Raw genomic sequence first — 19,690 nt, 5'->3', positions numbered from 1 at the left:
TCTAGTTGCTGTCACATGGGGAGAATGCCATAGCCGAGATCCCAGCTGTTGCATACACTCCCCAGCAGGGCAGGAGAAGACAGGACGCGGAGGCAGGGTGAAGGGAAGATGATGAAAGAGGGAAGCTGGTGCTGGACAGTGGGAGGCTGAGGATAGCTAGACTGAGGGACCGAAGGAAGGAAGGTGAATGGGAGAGAGAGACAGAAAGAGGGGCTTCATGGTCTGCGGAGGGAGGGCCAAGCCTTGAAGGCCACTGGAGTGAGGATCCCAAGGTCTGGTTCTTCTCTAACCCATTATATCATTTTGGGCAAGTCCCGACTCTGCTGGTCCCTTCTCCTCTCTCTGACATTTGAGTGGGCTGGACCTGGCGGTCTTAACTCCCTTCCTTCTCTTCCTCCTGGAGTCTGCGTTGCTGTAGGGGGACATCCTGGTCATATCTGCAGCATGAAAGGTCTCTGAAATTCCCTACCCAATTCCCATGTCAGGGCTCTTGCGGTGAGGCTTCTGCTGAGGATATGTCGTCTTTGCCTAAGCAGGCATAAAGATTTCAGCAGGTGGATGACCTTTGAAACTGACTCAGCATGTTTCCGCCTGTCACGCTGGCTAGCTGATATGAGAAAGTTGTTATCCTCTCTGTGCCTCAGTGTTCTCCCCTGTAAAATGGAGATAATAATAGTTTCTATCTCATCAACGTTGTGAAATTTAGGTAGTAGCCCTGAAAAGGTCTAGAACAGACCCTGACACAGAAAAAGTTCTGAATATATGTCTATTATTGGTAGTACTAATAGTTATTATTTTTGAAGGTTTTGGCTTTTGCTATGTAGGATTTATTCCTTTTTTTCTTTTAGTTGAAAATACAATGTTACCACATTAAATGTTTTTTAAAAAATGTAATTCTCGTACCTACCATTGTAACAAAATGTGCACCTACCGCTGTAACAAAACTTGCCATTGCTTTCCAAACGCCCACATATTTTACTCTATTGCAATGAGAGTGTGAAACTGTTTTGCATTCTGCTATTTTTGTCCATCGTTGTCTTGGAACTGTCATGTGATTTATAATTATCCTAATTATCTTTTGTAGCTGCTGTCTAAAATTCTTACGGATAATCCCTTAGCATTCAACGTTCCAGTTTTCACCGCTGTAAATAATCTTGGACGTTTCTGCTGTATGTAGCTCTTCGCTTTGGTTGGATTATTTCCTTGGGATAAATTCCTGGAGAGGAATTTCTAGGCCAGAGAGTATGGTCATCTTGATGACACTGGTTCACATTGTCTCTTGGCTTTCCAGGAGGGTTGGAATACTCCACAGGCTCTAAATTGTAAATTCCTGCGCCAAGGATATTGGCTTTTAAAGAGTGTGGATTCCTAGGGAGAGTCAGATATATCTGGGATCTCACACTTAGACTCCCAGCCCTTGTGCATGCCCTGCATGTGTGTATGAGAGAGAGAGACAGTTCGCTATGTAGGACACTATGGCTGCTCAGGACCTGGACGCTCTGGACCTGGATGGGAAGCTTTTCCTATAAGCCATCGCCTTTGGGCATTTCCTGCTGAGGTTCTCGGTATCCACAAAGGAGCCTTATTGGTGGCTCTTTCAACACCTCAAACACCTTTGCCACAAGATAAGAACCTTTCCTTCTTCCTTTACTTGTGAAGCCAAACCTGTAGAATGAGGGCAGATTCTGGCTTTAAAAGCTTGGCTTAAAAATGGTGTTGATCTAAAACTTTGTGTGTTGGTTGCTGGAAACACTGCACGCAGCCATCCACAGAAACTGTGCTAGGTTTTGATGGGCTAGCCTGGGTACCTGACAATTTAACCCAAGTGGACGAACTCTGATCTGACAGCCCTGATTTGTGGGTTCCAGAAACGGGGCCCAAATGAAGAAATGCTTTTAAATTATATTGAGTGAAAATAAGTTGTTCAATAGTGCGAGGTCTACAAATGTGAATTGCCACTTCTGTCCCTATAGCCACCCCCTAGGCGCATGCCTCTTCTTTAGATAACCAGGCGCCTGCAGACTTGCGTAAATGGTAGAAGGACTTTAGAGCTAGTGATTCCAGTGACCCAGTTTACAAGGCCAGCAGTCAGGGTGCATTCTACTTGTGACAGCTGCTCCCTTCATCTTATAGCCCCTCCATGTGTCCTTTCTTCTGCATTCCACAGCAGTCAGCTGTGACTTAGAGTACTCTCTGGGTCTCTTTGGAATCAGACCAGAGCTGCTGTCCAGCATATCATTCCTGGGGGACCCGGGGCAAGACTTTCTTTTTGTGTGAGATGGAGAGATAATTCTTAGCTCAAACTGTTGATAAGAGGTTTAAATGAGAATGGGGTATGTGGTAATATCAGTACTCTGCCTTTTCATCAGTACCTAACCCATCCCCTTGGGCACAGAAGGTATACGTTCCACACAGGAGGCTGCAGAGTAAACTTTCCTCCAAATGCAGGTTTTTCACCCCCCATGGGGGCAGCCTTAAGAGGAGGAGGGAGAGGTGTGAGGCTGTAATGACAGCTTAGGGATATGGTGTAGCCTGGAGCCAGGGTTTGTTGGAGTCTGTGGCCTGGGTTATATGAAGAGACCTACCCCAGGCCACAGGGAGAAGGCCTCCATCTTGTGAATCCACAGCATGGGCACCTGGAGTGTGTGTTGCCCTGTGTCAGGTGTGCCAGGATTCTGTGGTGATCCACAGCCTTCTCTTCCCCATTGGCCATTGTTTGTCAGTGTCCTGAGGAGTGGCCATCGTAGACTACAGATAGCTGAGAGGTCAGGAGGAGGAGCTGGAAGGAGCATTGGATGTTTGGTGGAGTCTCAGGAGGTGAGAAGGGATGTGATAAAAAAAATGGGGGCTGGACGTAGGTGGGCTCAGCCTGGGGTGCCCAATGGCCTGTGCCCAGTGTGCTAGAAAAACTTAGGCACAGGCCTGTAGATAGCCCGTCATTACTCTACCCAGAGGCTGGTGTTAGGAGCCAGGATGCCAAGCCCTTCAGCCCAGCTCTGGTGCCAACCTACGGAGTGATGTCTGAGAAGTCACATCCTCTCACTGGGCCTCAGTTTACCCATCTGTAAGATGAGATGGGGCTTTGGCTTGCATGCTCTCTGGAGTCTCTTCCTGCCTGGCATCTGATGTAGGCAGGCGCTCCTGCTCAGTATGGCTAAAGGGCATCGCTGCAGGACAGTTGAATGCTGCCCCCGCTAGGGCCAGCCGTGTGGAGCTGCGGTGACTGTCAGTGGGCCCTGAGAGCCAGGCTTGAGTCTTACTGGACAAATCCACACCCACTACCCCTTCCAGCAATTCTAGTTTCTAGGCACAAAATCAAAAGTCAAGGGATGGGTGGGTAAGTTGGTCAGTTTGAAAACTCAATCGGTGGGAGCATTTGTGAATCTAGGGTCCTAGGGTCCAGCAACAGCCACGTCAGCCACTCCCACAACAGATAATGCTTGTTCAGCACTTACATGTACCGAGCATAGGGAAGGGACTTCACATGCGTGATTTTTTTATTAACTCTTACAGCAGCTCTTTTTCTTGCCTAATTGCCCTGGTTAGAACCTTTAGCACAATGTTGAATAGATGGAATAAGAGAGGATGTCCTTGTCTTGTTTCTGATCTTAGGGGGAAACATTTTCTTCTGCTATTAAGTGTGATGTTAGCTGTGGGTTTTTGTCAATGCTCTTTATCAGGTGAGGACGTTCCCTTCTGCTCCTAGTGTGTTGCGTGCTTTTATCATGAACAGGTGAAGTGTTTTGTCAAATGTATTTCTGTGTCTATTGAGATAATCATGTTGTTTTTGTCATTTATTGATATGGTGTATTATACATTGATTTTTCACGTATAAATCAATTTTGAATTCCTGGGATAAATCCTCCTTGGTCATGGTGTATAATCCTTTTTATATGCTGCTGGATTCAGCTTACTAGTATTTTGTTGAGGATTATTATTCATAAGAGATTGAGCTGTAGGTTTTTTCCCAGCTTTATTGAGGTATAATTGACAAGTTTACCTGTAGTTTTTTTCTCGTGATGTTTCTGTCTGATTAGGGAAGTGTTCTCCTCTTCAGTTTTAGGGAGACTTTGTGAAGGATTTGTATTAATTCGTCTTTAAATATCTGGTAGAATTCACTAGTGAGGCCCTAGGGGCCTGGACTTTTTGATTGCTAATTCAATGGTTTTATTTGTTGAGGTGTGTTCGGATTTTGTGTTTATTCTCGTGTCAGTGTTGGTAGTTTGTATCTCCCAGAACTTGTCCGCTTCACCGAAGTCATCAAATTTGCCGGCATACGGTTGTTCCCAGGATCCCCTTATAATCCTTTTTGTTTCTGTAATGTTGGTTGGGATATACCCTCCTTTGTTCTTGATGTTGGTAATTTGAGTCTTCTACCCTTTTTTTTTTCTTGGTCAGTCTAGCTGAAAGTCTGTCATCTTTGTTGATCTTTTCAAAGAACCAACTTTTGGTTCGTTGATTTTCTCTTCTCTATTTCATTAATTTCTGCTCTAATCTTTAGTATTTTCTTCCTTCTGCTTTTTCTAGGTTTAGTTTGCTCTTCTTTTTCCCCTGTCTTATGGTGGAAAGTTAGGTTGTTGATTGAGATCTAAAGATCGTAGACTATTAACGTTTTGCTGGATGCTGCGTAATTGCCCTCCAGTTTAGGCTGTCAGCAGTTGTATGAGAAGTGCCTGTTTCCTGCATCCATGCCCACAACGTTTTTATGTTTGCCAATATGATGGGCAAATGTGGGGGCTTGTTTTAATTTGTTTCTGTGATTACTGATGATGTTGAGCAAACTTTCATGTGTCTGTTGGCCATTTGTATTTCTTCTTACTTGTTCATGTTTTTACCCTCTTTTCTATTAGTTTTCAAAATATGTTTGTAGGAGCTTTTAATACTACGGATATTACTTCTTTATTATGTATTGTTTGCAAATATGGTCTCTCCATCTGTCACTTCTCTTTTAATTTTATCTCTGGTATCTCCACATGGAAGTTTGGCCTTTTTATGTATTTAAGTCTATCTTTCCCTTTGTGACGTCCGGTTCTGTTTACACTTAGGAAGGTCTTGATCATCCAAAGATTATAAATTTTTTCTTTTGTATTCTCTTCCAAACTGGTTCTTTAACATTTTTAATACTTGTCCCTGATGTAAAGGTGAACAGAATACTTGTTCAACCCTCGTGTGTTGCAAGAAGCCTGTATCATCCCCAAAGGACCCTTTGAGGTCCCAGACTCTTCCTCCAAATCTATCAGTGATGCTGGTGGATCAGAGTAGAAACGTGAAATTTTAGCCACTTGTGATCATAAGGCTGTAATAATCTGCAGGCTTTGAAGTTCTGGGGAGTCAGGAGAGAAGGCAGAGTAATATGTATTGAACATCTGTTAGTGCCAAGCGCTGTGATAAGTGTGTAAATGCGTTATCACATTTACCACCTGAAAAGAATGCGTTATTATCCTCACCCCTTAGAGGAGGAAATTGGAGCTGGCTGCATTTAAAGTGGCCCTGATACCAGAGAGGTATTGCCGTGAGTGCTCGGCTGGCTGACTGTCCAGGTGGCCTATAAGGCAGAAGGCTCTCCACAGTCCAAGATCTGGTTCTAGATGGAGAGAGGATGTACTTATTACCAGCGTTGCTGGTCCAGAAATTCAGTCAGGCCTCCAGAACTGATTAGAAGGGCAGCTGACTCAGTAACAAAACTCCCATGAGACTTGTTTACATGTTGGAATGCTAAATTGCTGCTTTACGGGGAAGATTAGAACTGTTGTCGAGTGGCTTAGAATTCTCTGGCTGTAGGCACCCCTACAGGGGAAGCCGCAGTGTAGTTAGGCGGCTCGAGAGTCAGAAGTCAGAGCAGGGAAGTGAGTAGTACTCTCATGTCGGATGGTGTCAGGCTATCATGGCTGATGGATCTGTCCCCACAGAGTTGCAGACCTCCCTCAGGGACCTTGGTCTGGTCCAGAGGTCAGGGCTCCTTTCTCCCCTGTACTGCCGTGGAAGGGCACGTCCAGCTCCATTCTCCACCACTCCCCTATTTATTTTCTTCTGTGCTTTCTTCCTTCTTTCCTTCCTGTCTGTCCAGCCATCAAATGTTATTTCCTGGCCCATAATCATCATAGACTCTCTTGCCTTATTTATTTCCTCTGTCCTGTCTTCGCTCACACTCCATTTCCCAGCCCCACCATGGGCAACCATTCTAATGTGCTTAATACGTGTCTGTTTTTGCTCTTGCCAAGTGGGAGCCGTTGCTTGATGTATGTGCATTTTTAAAGTAAAAAATATTTTTTTAGATTAACATACAGTAAAATTGGCCTTTGCGTGTGTATTTCTATGAATTTTAACAAATGTGTCTATTTGTATAACCACTTCCACAATCAGAATACGGAACAGTTCCAGACCAAAATAATTCCCCTTGTAGTCCCCTTCTCCTCCCACCCATGACCCTGGTCAACCACTGATCTGTTCTCCATATTGTTTTGTCTTTTTAACAGTGTCAAATAAGTGGATCGTAAAGTATATGTACATGTGTTTTTAACTTCGGTAAATGGTATTATTTTATAGCTCATTCTAATTTTTTTCTCCCAACTCTGTTTTTGTTTTCTTTTAATTTTTAAAATGTTTGACATAACTTCAAACTTATAGGAGAGTGGCTAGAATTATACAAAGTGATATCCTCTGGATTCCCCTAAATTCCCCAAATGTTAAAATTTTACTGTATTTGGTTTTTTTTTCTCTCTCTCTTTCCATATATGTGTGTGTGTGATATATTCTGAACCAGAGCCCTTTTACTCCTAAATATTCAATATGTATTTCCTAAAATTATTATAGGGGCTGGAGATCTGACTCCGTCATTCCTTCTATGTTTATTAGTTGGCATTTTCCTGTAAGGGAGGGCTTTCCCTTCTGCCCTATTAATTTGTATGTCAATGCAGACTTAGGGATTCTTACTTTATTCAATAGTTCATAATTCTTTCTTTAGCACTATTTATTTTTGATGCTCAGACTGTCCCACATTTGGCCAATGAGCTCCCCTTCCTGTGTCCTTTTTGACGTGGCCCATCATTCTTTGAGCACTTCCTTCTTTTTAGGCGCAGCAAGATGTTCCAGGCTCCTCTTCCTCTTTCCTTGACTCTGCCCTGGCATGGCCACTTCTCTCTTTAGTAGAGATTGGTATTTAGAAACCAAGAACTGGACTCCAGGTGCTCACTGTTGTTTATAAGTTGCTCTGTGTACATCCAGTGCCCATGGTGTTCGTCTATTTTCTCTCTCCCTTAACGATAGTCTCCCACGCTGTCTTCACAGCTACGCCGGGAGGACCAGCCTTCCCCGTGTCCTTTATGGACCTGTGTGTGTGTGCTTATGTTGATGGGGGAGTGCCAGATACTGCTCCCGAATGGCCGTGCCCATTCACCTTCATCAGCAGAGCGTGAGTGGCTCTGTACCTCCTCAAATCCTTGGCATTAGCCTGCTTCCTGCTTTTTGCCAAACAAATAAATGCACTGGGGTAGCTCTTGTTTGAACTTGCTTTTCTCTGATTACAGATGAGCTTGAGCATCTCTTCATATGCCTGATGGCCTTTGTGATTCTTCCTTGGTAAATTGCTTCTTCATAATAATGCTTCAGCTGTTTTTTCACTGGGATTCTTATATTTTTGTTGATGGTCTGCAGGATTTCACTATACGTCCTTGATACTAACTAATGCTGGTCTCGGCTACCTCGGATACCTTCTCTGAATCTGTCATCTGTCTGTTCACTTTGCCCGTGCTATCTTTTGTTTGAACTTCAGACTCTTTTTCCTTTGCTTTGTGCAGTCTCTCAGCAGTACTCTTTTCTTTCTGTGACTGTGTTTGTACCCTTTACTCCTCCCTATCTGAGGTGTGCTGGTATAGCTGAACTCGGCTGCTTCTCCTCAGCAGTCTTTCTCTAGGACTCCTTGGCCTGTAGTGAATTCTGTTAAGAATGACTTTGCCTCTTGGAGTGTAAGGCCCACAGGCAAGTGCTAGGCATATATTTAGTCAGCAAATATGTGTTGTAGGCCTACTGTGTGTTAGGCACTGTGCTAACACTGACAAGGTTCAGAGGTTATGAAATTTCTGTGGCTCTTCAGAGGTGGAGCAGGGATTTGAACCCTGACCTGTAACCCTTCCTACTGTACTGCTTCCCTTAGACATTGCGTTTGGTTCCTATAGAACTTTGTGTCAGATTTCTACATCTTTGCTAACAAATGGCATAAGAAGGTGCAGAGTAAAGGGTCCCCCCGCCCCAGCATCCTGAGGATGGGGAAGTAATCAGAGAGGACTGGAGGTAAATGTGGCTCCTGCCATCCTGGGCCTGGAGTTCTCAAGAGGCAGGCTCTGAGCTCCCTGCTGGTGACTGACTCCAGGCTGGCAGTGGAGGACACAGAGGAGGCAGGGAGGCTGCCCCAGCCTGCATGGGAAAGTCTTAAAATAGCATACCAGGCTGGGGCCAGCCCCGTGGCCGAATGGTTACGTTCGTGTGCTCTGCTTCACTTCAGCGGCCCAGGTTTTGCCAGTTTGGGTCCTGGGCGTGGACATGGCACTGCTCATTAAGCCATGCTGAGGTGGCGTCCCACATGCCACAACCAGAAGGACCTACAACTAGAATACACGACTATGTACTGGGGGGCTTTGGGGACAAGAAGAAAAAAAGAAGATTGGCAACAAATGTTAGTTCAGGGCCAATCTTTAAAAAAAATAAAGAAGAAAACCAGGCTTGTATTCTCTTTTCTGAGAAGCTCAAAGCCATCCCTTCCAGAAGTGTTCCAGTTCTAACAGGACGAGATGCAGCAAGATCTTCCGGGGGCTAACGCAGAATTTCCAGGCGAGTTGGCCTCCCAAGCTTTTCCTGGTGGTGCTAACTGTGGGCAAGGCGGTTTCCACAAATTCCAGCGGAGGGAGGGAAGGAAGCCAGTGTGGAGAAGAGCTGGGGAGGAGGAAATCCGCCTTTGGGCCAGGACCAAGCAAAGCAGAAATTCCTCCTGGGACGGTTTTCCCCCAGAGGACAAACACTGGGAAGCCTGTTTAGTGAGCTGTAAAAGCCTGTGGTCCCCGGCGTGGCGTCCTGACCCCAGGGCCTTGCATCTCTGCGGTTTCACTGCTAGTGGAAACCTTCTCCTCAGGTCAGCCTGGGACAGAAGTGTACTGTCTTGCCCCCAGTTCTGGGGTCTCCCAGAGGTCTCCCCCTGTTCTCTCCTTGCTTCTACTGCCCCACTAAATTTGGGAGCCGTGACCACATGTGGTTTAGAAGTACGCTTGAGAAGGGGGTTTAATCAGTGATGTCAAGTAAGACCCACTTGTATGCCACCTTGGATCAGTCGGTGGCTCCCTGGACCCCAAGGTTGAGAAGGATTCTGAGACAGACGCCCCAGGGACACAGCAGGGAGAGTAGAGGGGCCTGGGTGCTGCGATTTGCTGTCCCCTGTGTGGATGCATCCATGAACATCAGAACCCTAAAGGATTCATAAGGGGAAGATAAGGATGGCGTTTTTGCCAATCCAGGGGTGTCCTTGAGGAAGTCTGTCCATCTCCCTGGCCTTCAGTTTCCCTCGTGTGTAACCCTGCGGCTGAAACATGATTCTCAAGGTCCCTCCGGCCCTAATATGTAGGATTCTTCAGGGTTCTGGTTCGATGTGGATCCTGCCCCTTTGAGATGGTTGAATCTGACCTTGGCTCTGCTCCCTTAGGTTTAGGGCTTGGTACCCTTGGTGAGAGGATCCTGGACCAAGGACCACCCAAAGCTTTTCTGACGATCTCACAACCCATATCTGGCTTTGAGCTTTGGGGTTATTCTCTCCAAGAATAAGTGGTATTTGGTGAAGAGCCTGTTTGATGTGGCAGCGTGAGGTTTAGATGAGGAAATGCAACATTTTCATCAGGACGCTGGGCCGTCCATGGCCTCCAAGTCTCAAATTATAGGCCTAGAGCCTCGAGGAAACTTATTTTAAAATTGAGGGTGAAAATGTGTCTGTAAATCATGAATCAGGAGCTATGCTGGAAGCAAGAGGCATCTTTGGAGTCCAGAAAGGAGAGTGGTTTTGCCCTTGGTCACCTTGGCTGTAGGTGTGTCATTGGGACAACACGCTAGATTCTCGAGCATCAAAAACAAGATGGTTTCCTGCTCTGTCGGCTCAGCTTCTTAACTCATAGTTGAACAAGTGCTGGGTGGGTCAACCCACATTCGTGGATCCCGTCCTGCCAGAAGCCGTCCCAGGTACAGGAAGGAGTGGGCCACACCCCTGGCCCTCAAGGCGATGAGGGTCTCACAGAGGAAGCAGGTGGACAGACTGGCGCCCTCACCCTAAGGACCCGAGTGTAGGCTTGGAGAGGTGGTGACAGCGGTCGTGAAGGGTGCTGTGGGCATTGGCAGCAGCGACTGACTGGCCCGAGGGACTCTGGGGGAGCGTTGAAGTTCCAAGCTTGAACTTTGAAGGATTGTTACCTTACCTACTTCACAAAGTTTCGAGGTAACTCATGAGAATATGCCCCATAAAAAGGACCGATATAAATAAATTAAAACACGGAAAAGAGAAAATGTAACTTAAGAAGTTAAGACTGGGGAAGAGTTGAAAGTAGATATTCAGACCGTGGGGCCCTTCACAGTTATTACATCCGTCTCTTTGCGAAAGCCAAAAGTGAAACATGTTCTGCCACGTGATGGACGTCATCAGAGGGCAGAAATACACTGGAGTTCCTGAGAGTAAGTTGTTTTTCTTGGTACCTCACCCTTAAAGAGCTTCATGGGGGTGGGAAGGAGGTGGTGGTTAGTGAGTGGACCTGTAAACCAGTGTTTCTCAAAATACAGCCCAGGGACCCGCATCAAAGTCACCTAGAGCACTTGTGAAAATGCAGAGTCGTTGCCCCAGCCCCAGACTTACTGAATCAGAAGCTCTGATGAGTAGGGCCCAGGAATCTGCAGTTTGACCTGCTTCCCCAGGTGATTCTCCTTGCACTCCACAGTTTGAAAGTCTCTGCAGTAGATGGAAACCTCACTGGCACTTGAAAAGCCAGTGCCGTAGCTGGTGAGAGCGCCTGCCTGGCCTTTGGTTGATGGTTGAGTGGGATTTAACGAGGGAGAGAGCAGGGCACAAGAAAAGGCAGAGCCACTGAGGTGGATGGTTCACTGCTGGGCAGGTCATTTTCTGGTCATGTTTGGAAGACCTACAAAGTGTGGCAGTTCGGGCCCAGGGCAGAGCTGCTTCTGAGCACAGAGGTGGATAGAGGAGTGCTTGGCCCACTGTGCCTGGTTGGTCCAGCCTCCCTGTGGCCCCGGGACTCTGCTCTGCACACCTCCTCCGGCAGGCTCCTTTATTTTTTGAGCAAATACTTTGTTTTTCTCTAGGCCCCCAAATGCAGGGTTCTGAGACCACAAATGAGCTCTGCTTCCTGTTGAAAGAGCATTTCTCTCCCCGGGCTTTACTGGTGGCTTGGATGGTGAGTTGGCAGAAAGATCAGAGGGTGTTGAAATTGCGTTCTGTGTGAAGCGTGCCTGAGACATATCAAGTCAACCTTAGGAGTAGATTATTCCTGTTTTCTGGTCTCTGAGTTGTATGTTTTGAAAACTTTTTTCTGAAAGACACTTCCTTGTTGGGAAAGGGGTCGAAGGAGGGGTCACGTGTCTTGTCCTTGGGTTATGTTTTAAAACAGTTCTTGTTCGATTTTAAAGATATACCCAAAGGTATAAAGAAAAATACCGTGAACATCTGGTTTAAGAAGTAAGTCATTTCTGGTACCTTAGAAGCCGTCATGAGTTAGATCTTAAAACTCAATGAGAAATAGATAACCTGAGACTTGAGGAATCCCTTCTGGTGGCTCTCTGTCCCAGGGTCTTCCATCACGTTTCCTTGAGGTTTATTGAAATCCTCCGTGTTGCTTGCATCAGTGGCAGGGAAGCAGGGAGAAGAGCTGTGCACCGTCCACTCGGCTTAGATTTGCTCATGTGCTCTGTGCCTGGGGCAGCCGGCGGATACTCACGACTGAGTGAGGAGCTCCTGGAGAGGAGCTGAGGGGCCCCATTGAGGCAGCTGCTTCTCTGCAGAGCTTCCCTTGATGCTCTTCTCTGGCCTGGAGTTGACTCGGCTTCCTTTCTGCCGTTTCCGCCGTTCTCACCTCTGCACACTCACTGTCGTTTACTTTGCTGGCCTCCTTCCTCACCAAGCGCAGAGACCTCCTCTTACCCCGCTGTGCGCACCTGGCACCAGCTGGCACGTGGTGTCTGATAACTGGCTGCATGTTTGAATGGATGTGGTGCTGGGAGGACTTCAGGGAGGTGGAGGAAGAGGAAGAACCAACCTAGGGTGGTCCCAGAAGGCTTCCTGGGAGAGGTGATGTTTGAGCCGAGGCCAGGCAGCTGCTGGATTGGTGATTACGAAGTCCTTGGCCAACTGGAAAGAGCTTCTCCTCCCTGAAGGACTGGGGAGAAGGTTTGGGAAGAGCCCTGTGCGGTTGGTGGTGTTTTTCTAGTCTAAGGGGCCACAAGGGCACCGTGCGTTCATGGGACCCACTGCAAGCAGCTGTCATTCCCAAGCCTGGGGATTTTGTAGCGCCTGGCTCAGCTTCCAATGCATATCTGGCCTTTGGAAGATGGGTACAGAGGAAAATGGCCCAGCCACGTGAGCCTGTGGAACAACACTGTAGTTTAGGGGGAGATAGTTTGAGGACAGTCCGTGGCCCCCGGGCAGTGGATGGCAGGACTGATATCTGGGCAAGGAACACGTCCCAGCATCCCAACTGGTAGATCCACGAAGCTCTGGGCACCCCCTAGTCCCGCAGGTCTCAAATGTTTGAATTTCATTGCCCAGGAAAGTTTCAAAAGAAACTCAGGGGCCTGGCCCATGGCTGCCAAATAAGGATTTTCAAGGAATTGAACTTAAAAAATTAATCCAGAATCAATCTCCACCGTGATCATTTCATAAAAAAAGGACATTTTCACCTTTAAAGAGGAGGAAGCACTTAATCTTGGAAGAAGGACATTCTGATAGGTTGATTACATTCGGCTCAGTGAAGAACATTGTGCATTGTCTGCTTTTACCATCTTGTCCCAGGCTGGCGAGACCTTGTCACAGCCCAGCATCAGGCCCAGGGTCATGTCTTAAGCACTGGCCCTTTACTTGGGAAGCCGTGACTAGATGTTCCAGCCGGTTTTGCTGAGGCTGGAGGACGGAACCAGTGGTTCAGCCCTCAGGAAGGCGCAGCAGGGAGTCCGTGCTGGGTTGGCGCTAGATTAGCAGGGCCGCTATGCAGGGGAACGTGTGTGTTTGGGTTTGCCGTGCCGGGCAGTGGAGCAGTGGAATTTGTCTGAGTTGAGCTCACACATTGAAGTTATTGAGTGACTTACACGCAAGGCCGTGACCTGGACTCCCAGCCGAGAGGCCCACGTGGCGGGGCTTTAGCTGGGGGAGCCGAGGACAGGCTCACATCTGCTCCTCTGCTTACGTAACCCTGCTTCCCAGCTCCCAGAGCCAAGAAAACACACAAGGCCAGCCCAGCAGGGCCGAGGGCCTGTGGTAGCACACGCCATGCGCCGCACAGCAAGGGAGCCCTGGCTCAGCCTGAGGACTGTCATGAAGCCCTCAGCCCTCTGCTTCCTCCCCTTGCCTCTCCCTGAGGCCCCGGCTAGTGGCTCTGAGACCTGGTAGCAGGCTTGTGTGGTTCTGGGCACAGCTGGTCCCTGCCCTCCCGGAGTCCTAGCTCATTGGACTTTCTCACTGTGACAGAGCCAGGCGTGCAGCAGGGGATGGTCCCTTCACTGTGGCAGGAGATGTGCAGGGCATTCGGGAGGCTCCTGGCTAGCACTGGACCCAAGAAGGCATTTGACTCCGGGTCTGGAGCTGCCACTGATGGCCAAGTGCTGTCCAATCCCAGAGAGGTGACCCAGCTGCAGGTTTCTCAGCTGTGGAGGCTTCACAGAGAGAAGGTGTGGAAAGAATTGCCAGACTGGGCAAGGCGGGTAGGATTGGGGGTCAGGGTACTCTGGATGGGTTGGAGACGTGACGAGGGTTGTGAGAGGGGCGTAGAGGAGCAGGAGAGTGAGAACAGGCTGCTCAGTGATGAAGCTCTCCAGGGAGCACTGGAGGAGCACGTCTCTTGGCTAGCCTTGAAGCAGGTTCGAGGCTCAGCCAGGTTCACCTAGGTTCTGCCACATGCTCAGCAGGACCTCCTTGAAGTCTAGAACTGTCCTGTCCATCTCATCACCTCCTCTCCACCCCCTCGAGCTCCCTGGACCTGGCACACAGCTTGGCACACAGTAGGTGCCCAGAAAGTATTGATTGAAACAAATTGAAAGTGGCCTTGACACATACACAGGAAAAATTTGTATTAAACAAACACTTCAGAAAAGACTTGCCTTTGGCATTTGAGTAGGCTCCCATGGATTGTCATTTGCTGTTGACGCCTCCCGTGTGTGAGTGAGTGTGTGTGTGTGCTGGGGTTGGGGGAGGGGGCGGGGGAACAGAAGATGGACCACCCCAGTTATGAGCTCCTGTAATTGGGTGGACAGTGGTGTCAGTTGCTGAGGGACTCTAGAGGGAAAGCTGGTTTGGCCGTAGGTGGTGGTGGTGGAGGGGCTGAGTAACAGTTCACTGGCAGGTTGAGGTCCAGTCCCTGTAATTGACAAATGGGAAACCAGCATCCTCAGAGCCTACTTGCCCAGAGGTCATCAACAAGTCACTGGTGGAGGTGAACCAGGGCTCAGGCATCCTTTCTCCTGTTTAGACCACCTTTCTGGAACTCCTGAAGGGGCAAAACAAAGATGCTTTCCAGCCCGCAGGTGTCTCCTCCGGGCGGGGGGGCAGCTGGGCACACCGAGTGTGAATTCCTGTCTTCCGGGTTGGTTTCAGAAAGTGTGAGCAGGTTGGTAGGGGGACAGTCCAGATGCCTCTTGGGTTCCCGAAAATGGAGTTATGTTTAGCAGCATCTTCAGAACCAAGGGTAGGGTGGGGCTGGGGGGCTGCAGATGTTGTGGGGCCCTCTGAAGTGAGAAGAGCCCAAGGACAGACAGGTCTGTTGAGTTTTTCATGCCTGCACTGTGCAGCAGGGCCTCCTCGAAGCTTTTCCCAGGGTTGGGGAGTCGAACAGCCCAGGCCTGGTGGGCCCTGTGGGGACGGGCGACCTCCATGAAAGCCCTAGGGCTTGTGAGGATGGCTGGTCCGGCTCCCCGTTGTCCACCTTGCCCAATAAGAATCACGTGGGCTCCTGGTTACTCCCCAGGTCCTGCCTAAGATCTGCCCGGGCACACTCTCTGGGGGAGGGGCCTGAGATTCCATGTTTTTACAGTTGCCTCAGGAGATCCTGATGATAGATTGGGGAAAAGCTGCTTTAGGGTGACCCTTTACTTAGTCCTGGAGCACAGCACCTACTGACCTGAGGGCCCCTGGGAGGTTGGAGCTGGGTCAGCAGGCAGTCATGTCAGGGACTGATCTGTGAGGCCTTGTCCCTCCAGGGAGGGGCCAGAGCTTTTGGAGCCCTCGGGGTCCCACTTCTGTCCCAGGCTCTGTGCTAATGAGGAGAGCGGGTAAAGGACAAGCCAGATCGGGGCTTTGATTTTAAGATTCTGGCCTGGCTCCCAGGGCGGAAGTGCCTGATAGAGGAAAGAGGGAAGGGCATTTCCGGCAAACGGAAGCATGTGGACATGGGCCTGGTTTACAGGGGTGGGGGCAGATAGAACAGAGCCTAGTTGCCATGCTTGGAGGTTTGGCCTTACCTTGTCGAAGGCCGCACAGCCTTAGAGCCATCAGAGGTTTTTAGGAGGAAAGTAATGGGATCAGAGCTGTGTCTCAGAAGAAAATAAGCAAATGGGACCAGGTCCCATATGACGGACCTGGGTCAGCATCAGAGGGAGGGGGAAGGTGTGAGGAGTCCTGGTGGGATCAGAGAGGGGAGATGGGGAGGAGATGGCAACTCCGCCTGCTGACAGGTGTCATAGCTTCCTTTTCTCGGGCTGTCTCATTTCAGGAGGGCGGTGATCTCTGGGGACAGGGGTGCTTGCTGAGCCACATATAATCGATAAACAGGGCACAGAGGGCTGCACACTGGGCCTCAGTTCTCGCCCGCCTGTTTCAGGTGAACTTGCTCTGAGTTTGTGGTCAGCATTCTCACCTCTGTTCTCTGGGTTCCTTCCTTTCTTCTTCTTCTTCTTCTTTTTTTTTTTTTTTTTTTTTGAGGAAGATTAGCCCTGAGCTAACATCTGCCACCAATCCTCCTCTTTTTGCTGAGGAATATTGACTCTGAGCTAACATCTGTGCCCATGTTCCTCCACTTTGTATGTGTGACGCCTGCCACAGCATGGCGTGACAAGCAGTGCGTAGGTCCACACCCGGGATCCAAACCGGCGGACCCTGGGCTGCCAAGCAGAATGTGCAAATTTAACTGCTGCACCCTTGGGCTGGTCCCGTTCCTTTCTTTCTTCTCGTGGCTGGTTTGCTTCACAGGTGAAGCTGGCTACATTAGAGTAACAGTTCCCAAAGTGTGCTCCCTGATAAAATGGTTCTGTGGCCAAACAAATTTGGAAAATAGTGGGTTAAATAAAGTGAAGGGGGTTTCCTAACTGTACAGCTTCTCAGCCCCTTCCTGTACGTCATGATTTTCCAGAAGCAGGATTTAGTATGCAGAATTCCCACCCTGATTTGACCAGGGAACATGTTCTTCCATTGGGCATCTTGCTGGGATTACTGTCTCCTGGAACTCACTTTGAGAAAGTCTGGCCTACAAGGGACTACTGAGGACCTGGGTTCGAGTCTTGACGTGTCCACAATTCCCTGTGTGTCCCTGGGCCAGTCATCTTTCCCTGGCCCTCACCGTGTGTGCTGCAGGAGGGTGGTCCCCAGCCTTGGAGGAGTTGGCTTCTCTCAGCTCCACCTGCTTCTACTTAGGAGACAAGGACTTCCATATCCAAATCTGGATCTTGACCTTTGTCCTTCCCTTTGCACCGAACCTGCTGCTAATTCAGAATCCACTATCCAGGTCTCGCTGATTTTTCTTCTAAGCTAAGAGCTCTCTTGCTAACTTATTTCACTCATCTGGAGCCCTGTTCTTCCAGGCCAGAAACCTGGGAGTCATCCCTGATTTCTCCTCCCTTCTTCATCCCCTTTGTTAGTACTTGATCCCCTACTTTTATGAAGTGTTCTTCTTTGATGTTCTTTCCAGCTGTTTCTTCTCTAGGGTCTCCTTTCCTCCAGTCACTCCATCAAGTTTATTTCATCTGTGTATCAAGCCCCTTTCTGAGACATGGGTCCCCCAGGCCACTCCCTGCTGCCGTCTGATTTGAGGCTGATTTTTTCAACACTGACCTCCCCAACACACACACACCCCTCTCCCCCAACTAGGCTTGGACCAGGGAGTACCTGTCCAGGGCCACCCAGCTGGGAGGTGGCAGAACTAGGCCTTACCCTCAGGATTCTGAGAAAGTGCTTTCTCATCCATGCTCTCTGATCCTCACCCCTGCCTGTCAGGAAGTCTGAGCAAGAATTACCCCATTTCTACTTTACAGTTGAGAAACATAGAGGGGAGTGTGTCCTGGGCGGGTGAGTGCTTCCTGGGGTGCCCAGCACTCTGGGTTTGCCCGGCAATGAGGGGTTTCCTGGGATGGTCATGCTACTGCTGGCCATGGTGCCTAGTGCTGGATGTGAGTGCCTCTTCCACTGCCCCACAGCCCCCGGGAGGAGATGTCTCTTGTGGCTTCCGCCTGTGGCCTGGCAAGTTCTGTGGCAGGCTAACTTCTCCTTCCTCCACCTCTCTAGTTGGCCCCATGATGATCGAGTTTAACATGGCTGTGGACCTGAATCGTGTGGCGGAAGAGAACCCGGAGGTGAAGTTGGGTGGCCGCTACACCCCCAAGGACTGCATCTCTCCTCACAAGGTGGCCATCATTATTCCTTTCCGCAATCGGCAGGAACACCTCAAGTACTGGCTCTATTACTTGCACCCGATCCTTCAACGTCAGCAGTTGGACTATGGCATCTATGTTATCAACCAGGTGAGGTCTGGGAAGATGGAGAGAGAGAGGGCGTGTGTGTGTGTGTGCACGCAAATACATGAATAATGAGGGGTGAGGGAAAGGAAGTGATTTCCTCACCCTTTGGCATTTTACAACCCCACCACTACCACCCTCCTTATCTCACAGAGTTCACACGAGCTGAGTGCCATATGAGGTGCTCGCTTGTTGCTGTCAACTCTTTTAGGCAAAGGAAATTGCTGGGGGTTTTGATGCTTGTTTTGTTTTTTTGGAATTAGGCTTCCAACAAAATTGAGAGAAAAATGGCAACCCTAATTCTCCCCAAATAAAGCACCAGTTGTTTCCTGTCTTTGGGCAGCTGTGTATTTTCCTTTTAAGAGATTAAAAACACCCATTTAGCTGTCAGACTTTCAGGTAACTTCAAAATTATCCAGTCTTACTGCATCTTCTGGGGGCACCTGCGGGAGACTGCGTGCTTAGTTCAGACCTGAATGCCAGCCCCCAGCAAAATACCTGGGAGGTCTGACTCATCCACTGCTGAGCATCATGAGGACTGGGCCCGGTCTGAGAAAAGAGAGCTTCTCCCTGCGTGTCTGATCCACGTGTGTTTGGGGCTTAGCCCTGCTTAGGACACTGATGTTGAAGATGTGTCAGCTTTCGTCACTTCATCATGACCTGGAGAATCAGATTGATCTAAGAGCTAGTTTTGGGGAAATAACATTGGTTATTTCCAGTCTGCTTGAGAAGCATTATTATTTATCCAAAAATATAACTTTGGTATTTCCCATTTATCCCAAATACTTTAATTTGTATCTTTAGACTGTGATCTCCTAGGTGCAATGACACATCTAACTTACCTGTGTGCCAAATTTCATTGAAATTCATCTGAAGAGACTGTATGCCCATTTCTAAAAGGCCCAGTGTCCATTTCATTTCAAGACAAATTCTAGATCTGCTTGAGGTAGTGAGCTTGTTGGTAGTTGACAGCTTCTGTCAAAGTTGTGGGACTTTGTGTGCCTTCACTCGGACCAGAAGGGAAGCGGGAAACAGCAATGTGTCCACCAAGCGTTTCTGAGGACTGCTATGGCATGTTGCTACACCAGTTGCTGCAGGGAGATTCTAAATAAGTGTAAGATCCCAGTTCTACCTGTCCAGAAGCTTCCATCCCCACTTATGGCAAGTGGGACCCTTCCAGGAGACAATTTGTTAACAATTCCAAACAGCATGTGATTGGATGGTGGCTGCCAAATGCTTTGGAAGCTCAGAGGGAGGAGAGAGCAATGGCCTGGGGAACCAGGATGTGAGCTAGGCTCTAAAGGCAGGAGGGAGACATGGGCCTCTCAGCTGGGGCCAGTGAATGGGGACTTCAAGGCAGAAAGGAGCCAGCTGGAGGCAGATCGAGATGGCCATTGGGGTGGGAGAGCAGCAGAGCTTGTAGGGCCAGGTGAAGGAGCTGAGTCTGTTAGGCAGGAGAGAGCAGAACAGCCCTGTGATTACAAGGGAACTGAGGCTCAAGGTGGGAGAGCCGGTGAAGAGCAGACCTCTCGAGGCTCTTTGAGTCCCTTGGCCACGTGGCCAAGACCAAGGCCTGGACCAGGGCCCTGAGAAAACCTGCAAGCAAGACAGCGAGACAGTTGTGGCTCGTCTTAGAAGAATGTTGGAGAATGTGAGAGAGAACAGGTAGATGCCCTGCAGAATCCAGGCCACTTCAATCCAACAAGTATTTGTTTAAGAAAAG

At 48.8% G+C, this 19,690-nt stretch overlaps 1 protein-coding gene across 1 annotated transcript in view; it reads left to right on the top strand.

Moving 5' to 3' along the window:
* The window catches only part of B4GALT1 (beta-1,4-galactosyltransferase 1), a 47,980-nt gene that overhangs the window by 8,251 nt on the left and 20,039 nt on the right, over window positions 1-19,690 (top strand). The window contains exon 2 of the mRNA XM_023627468.2: window positions 17,738-17,973. Within this exon, the coding sequence (XP_023483236.2) occupies window positions 17,738-17,973 (236 nt within the window). The remainder of the gene's footprint in view (window positions 1-17,737; window positions 17,974-19,690) is intronic.

The sequence above is a fragment of the Equus caballus genome, chromosome 23, assembly GCF_041296265.1.
Source record: "Equus caballus isolate H_3958 breed thoroughbred chromosome 23, TB-T2T, whole genome shotgun sequence".
In the NCBI taxonomy this organism is placed as follows: domain Eukaryota; kingdom Metazoa; phylum Chordata; class Mammalia; order Perissodactyla; family Equidae; genus Equus; species Equus caballus.
The sequence above is the reverse complement of the archived record's forward strand: the minus strand, read 5'-3'. Positions and strand labels throughout refer to the sequence as shown.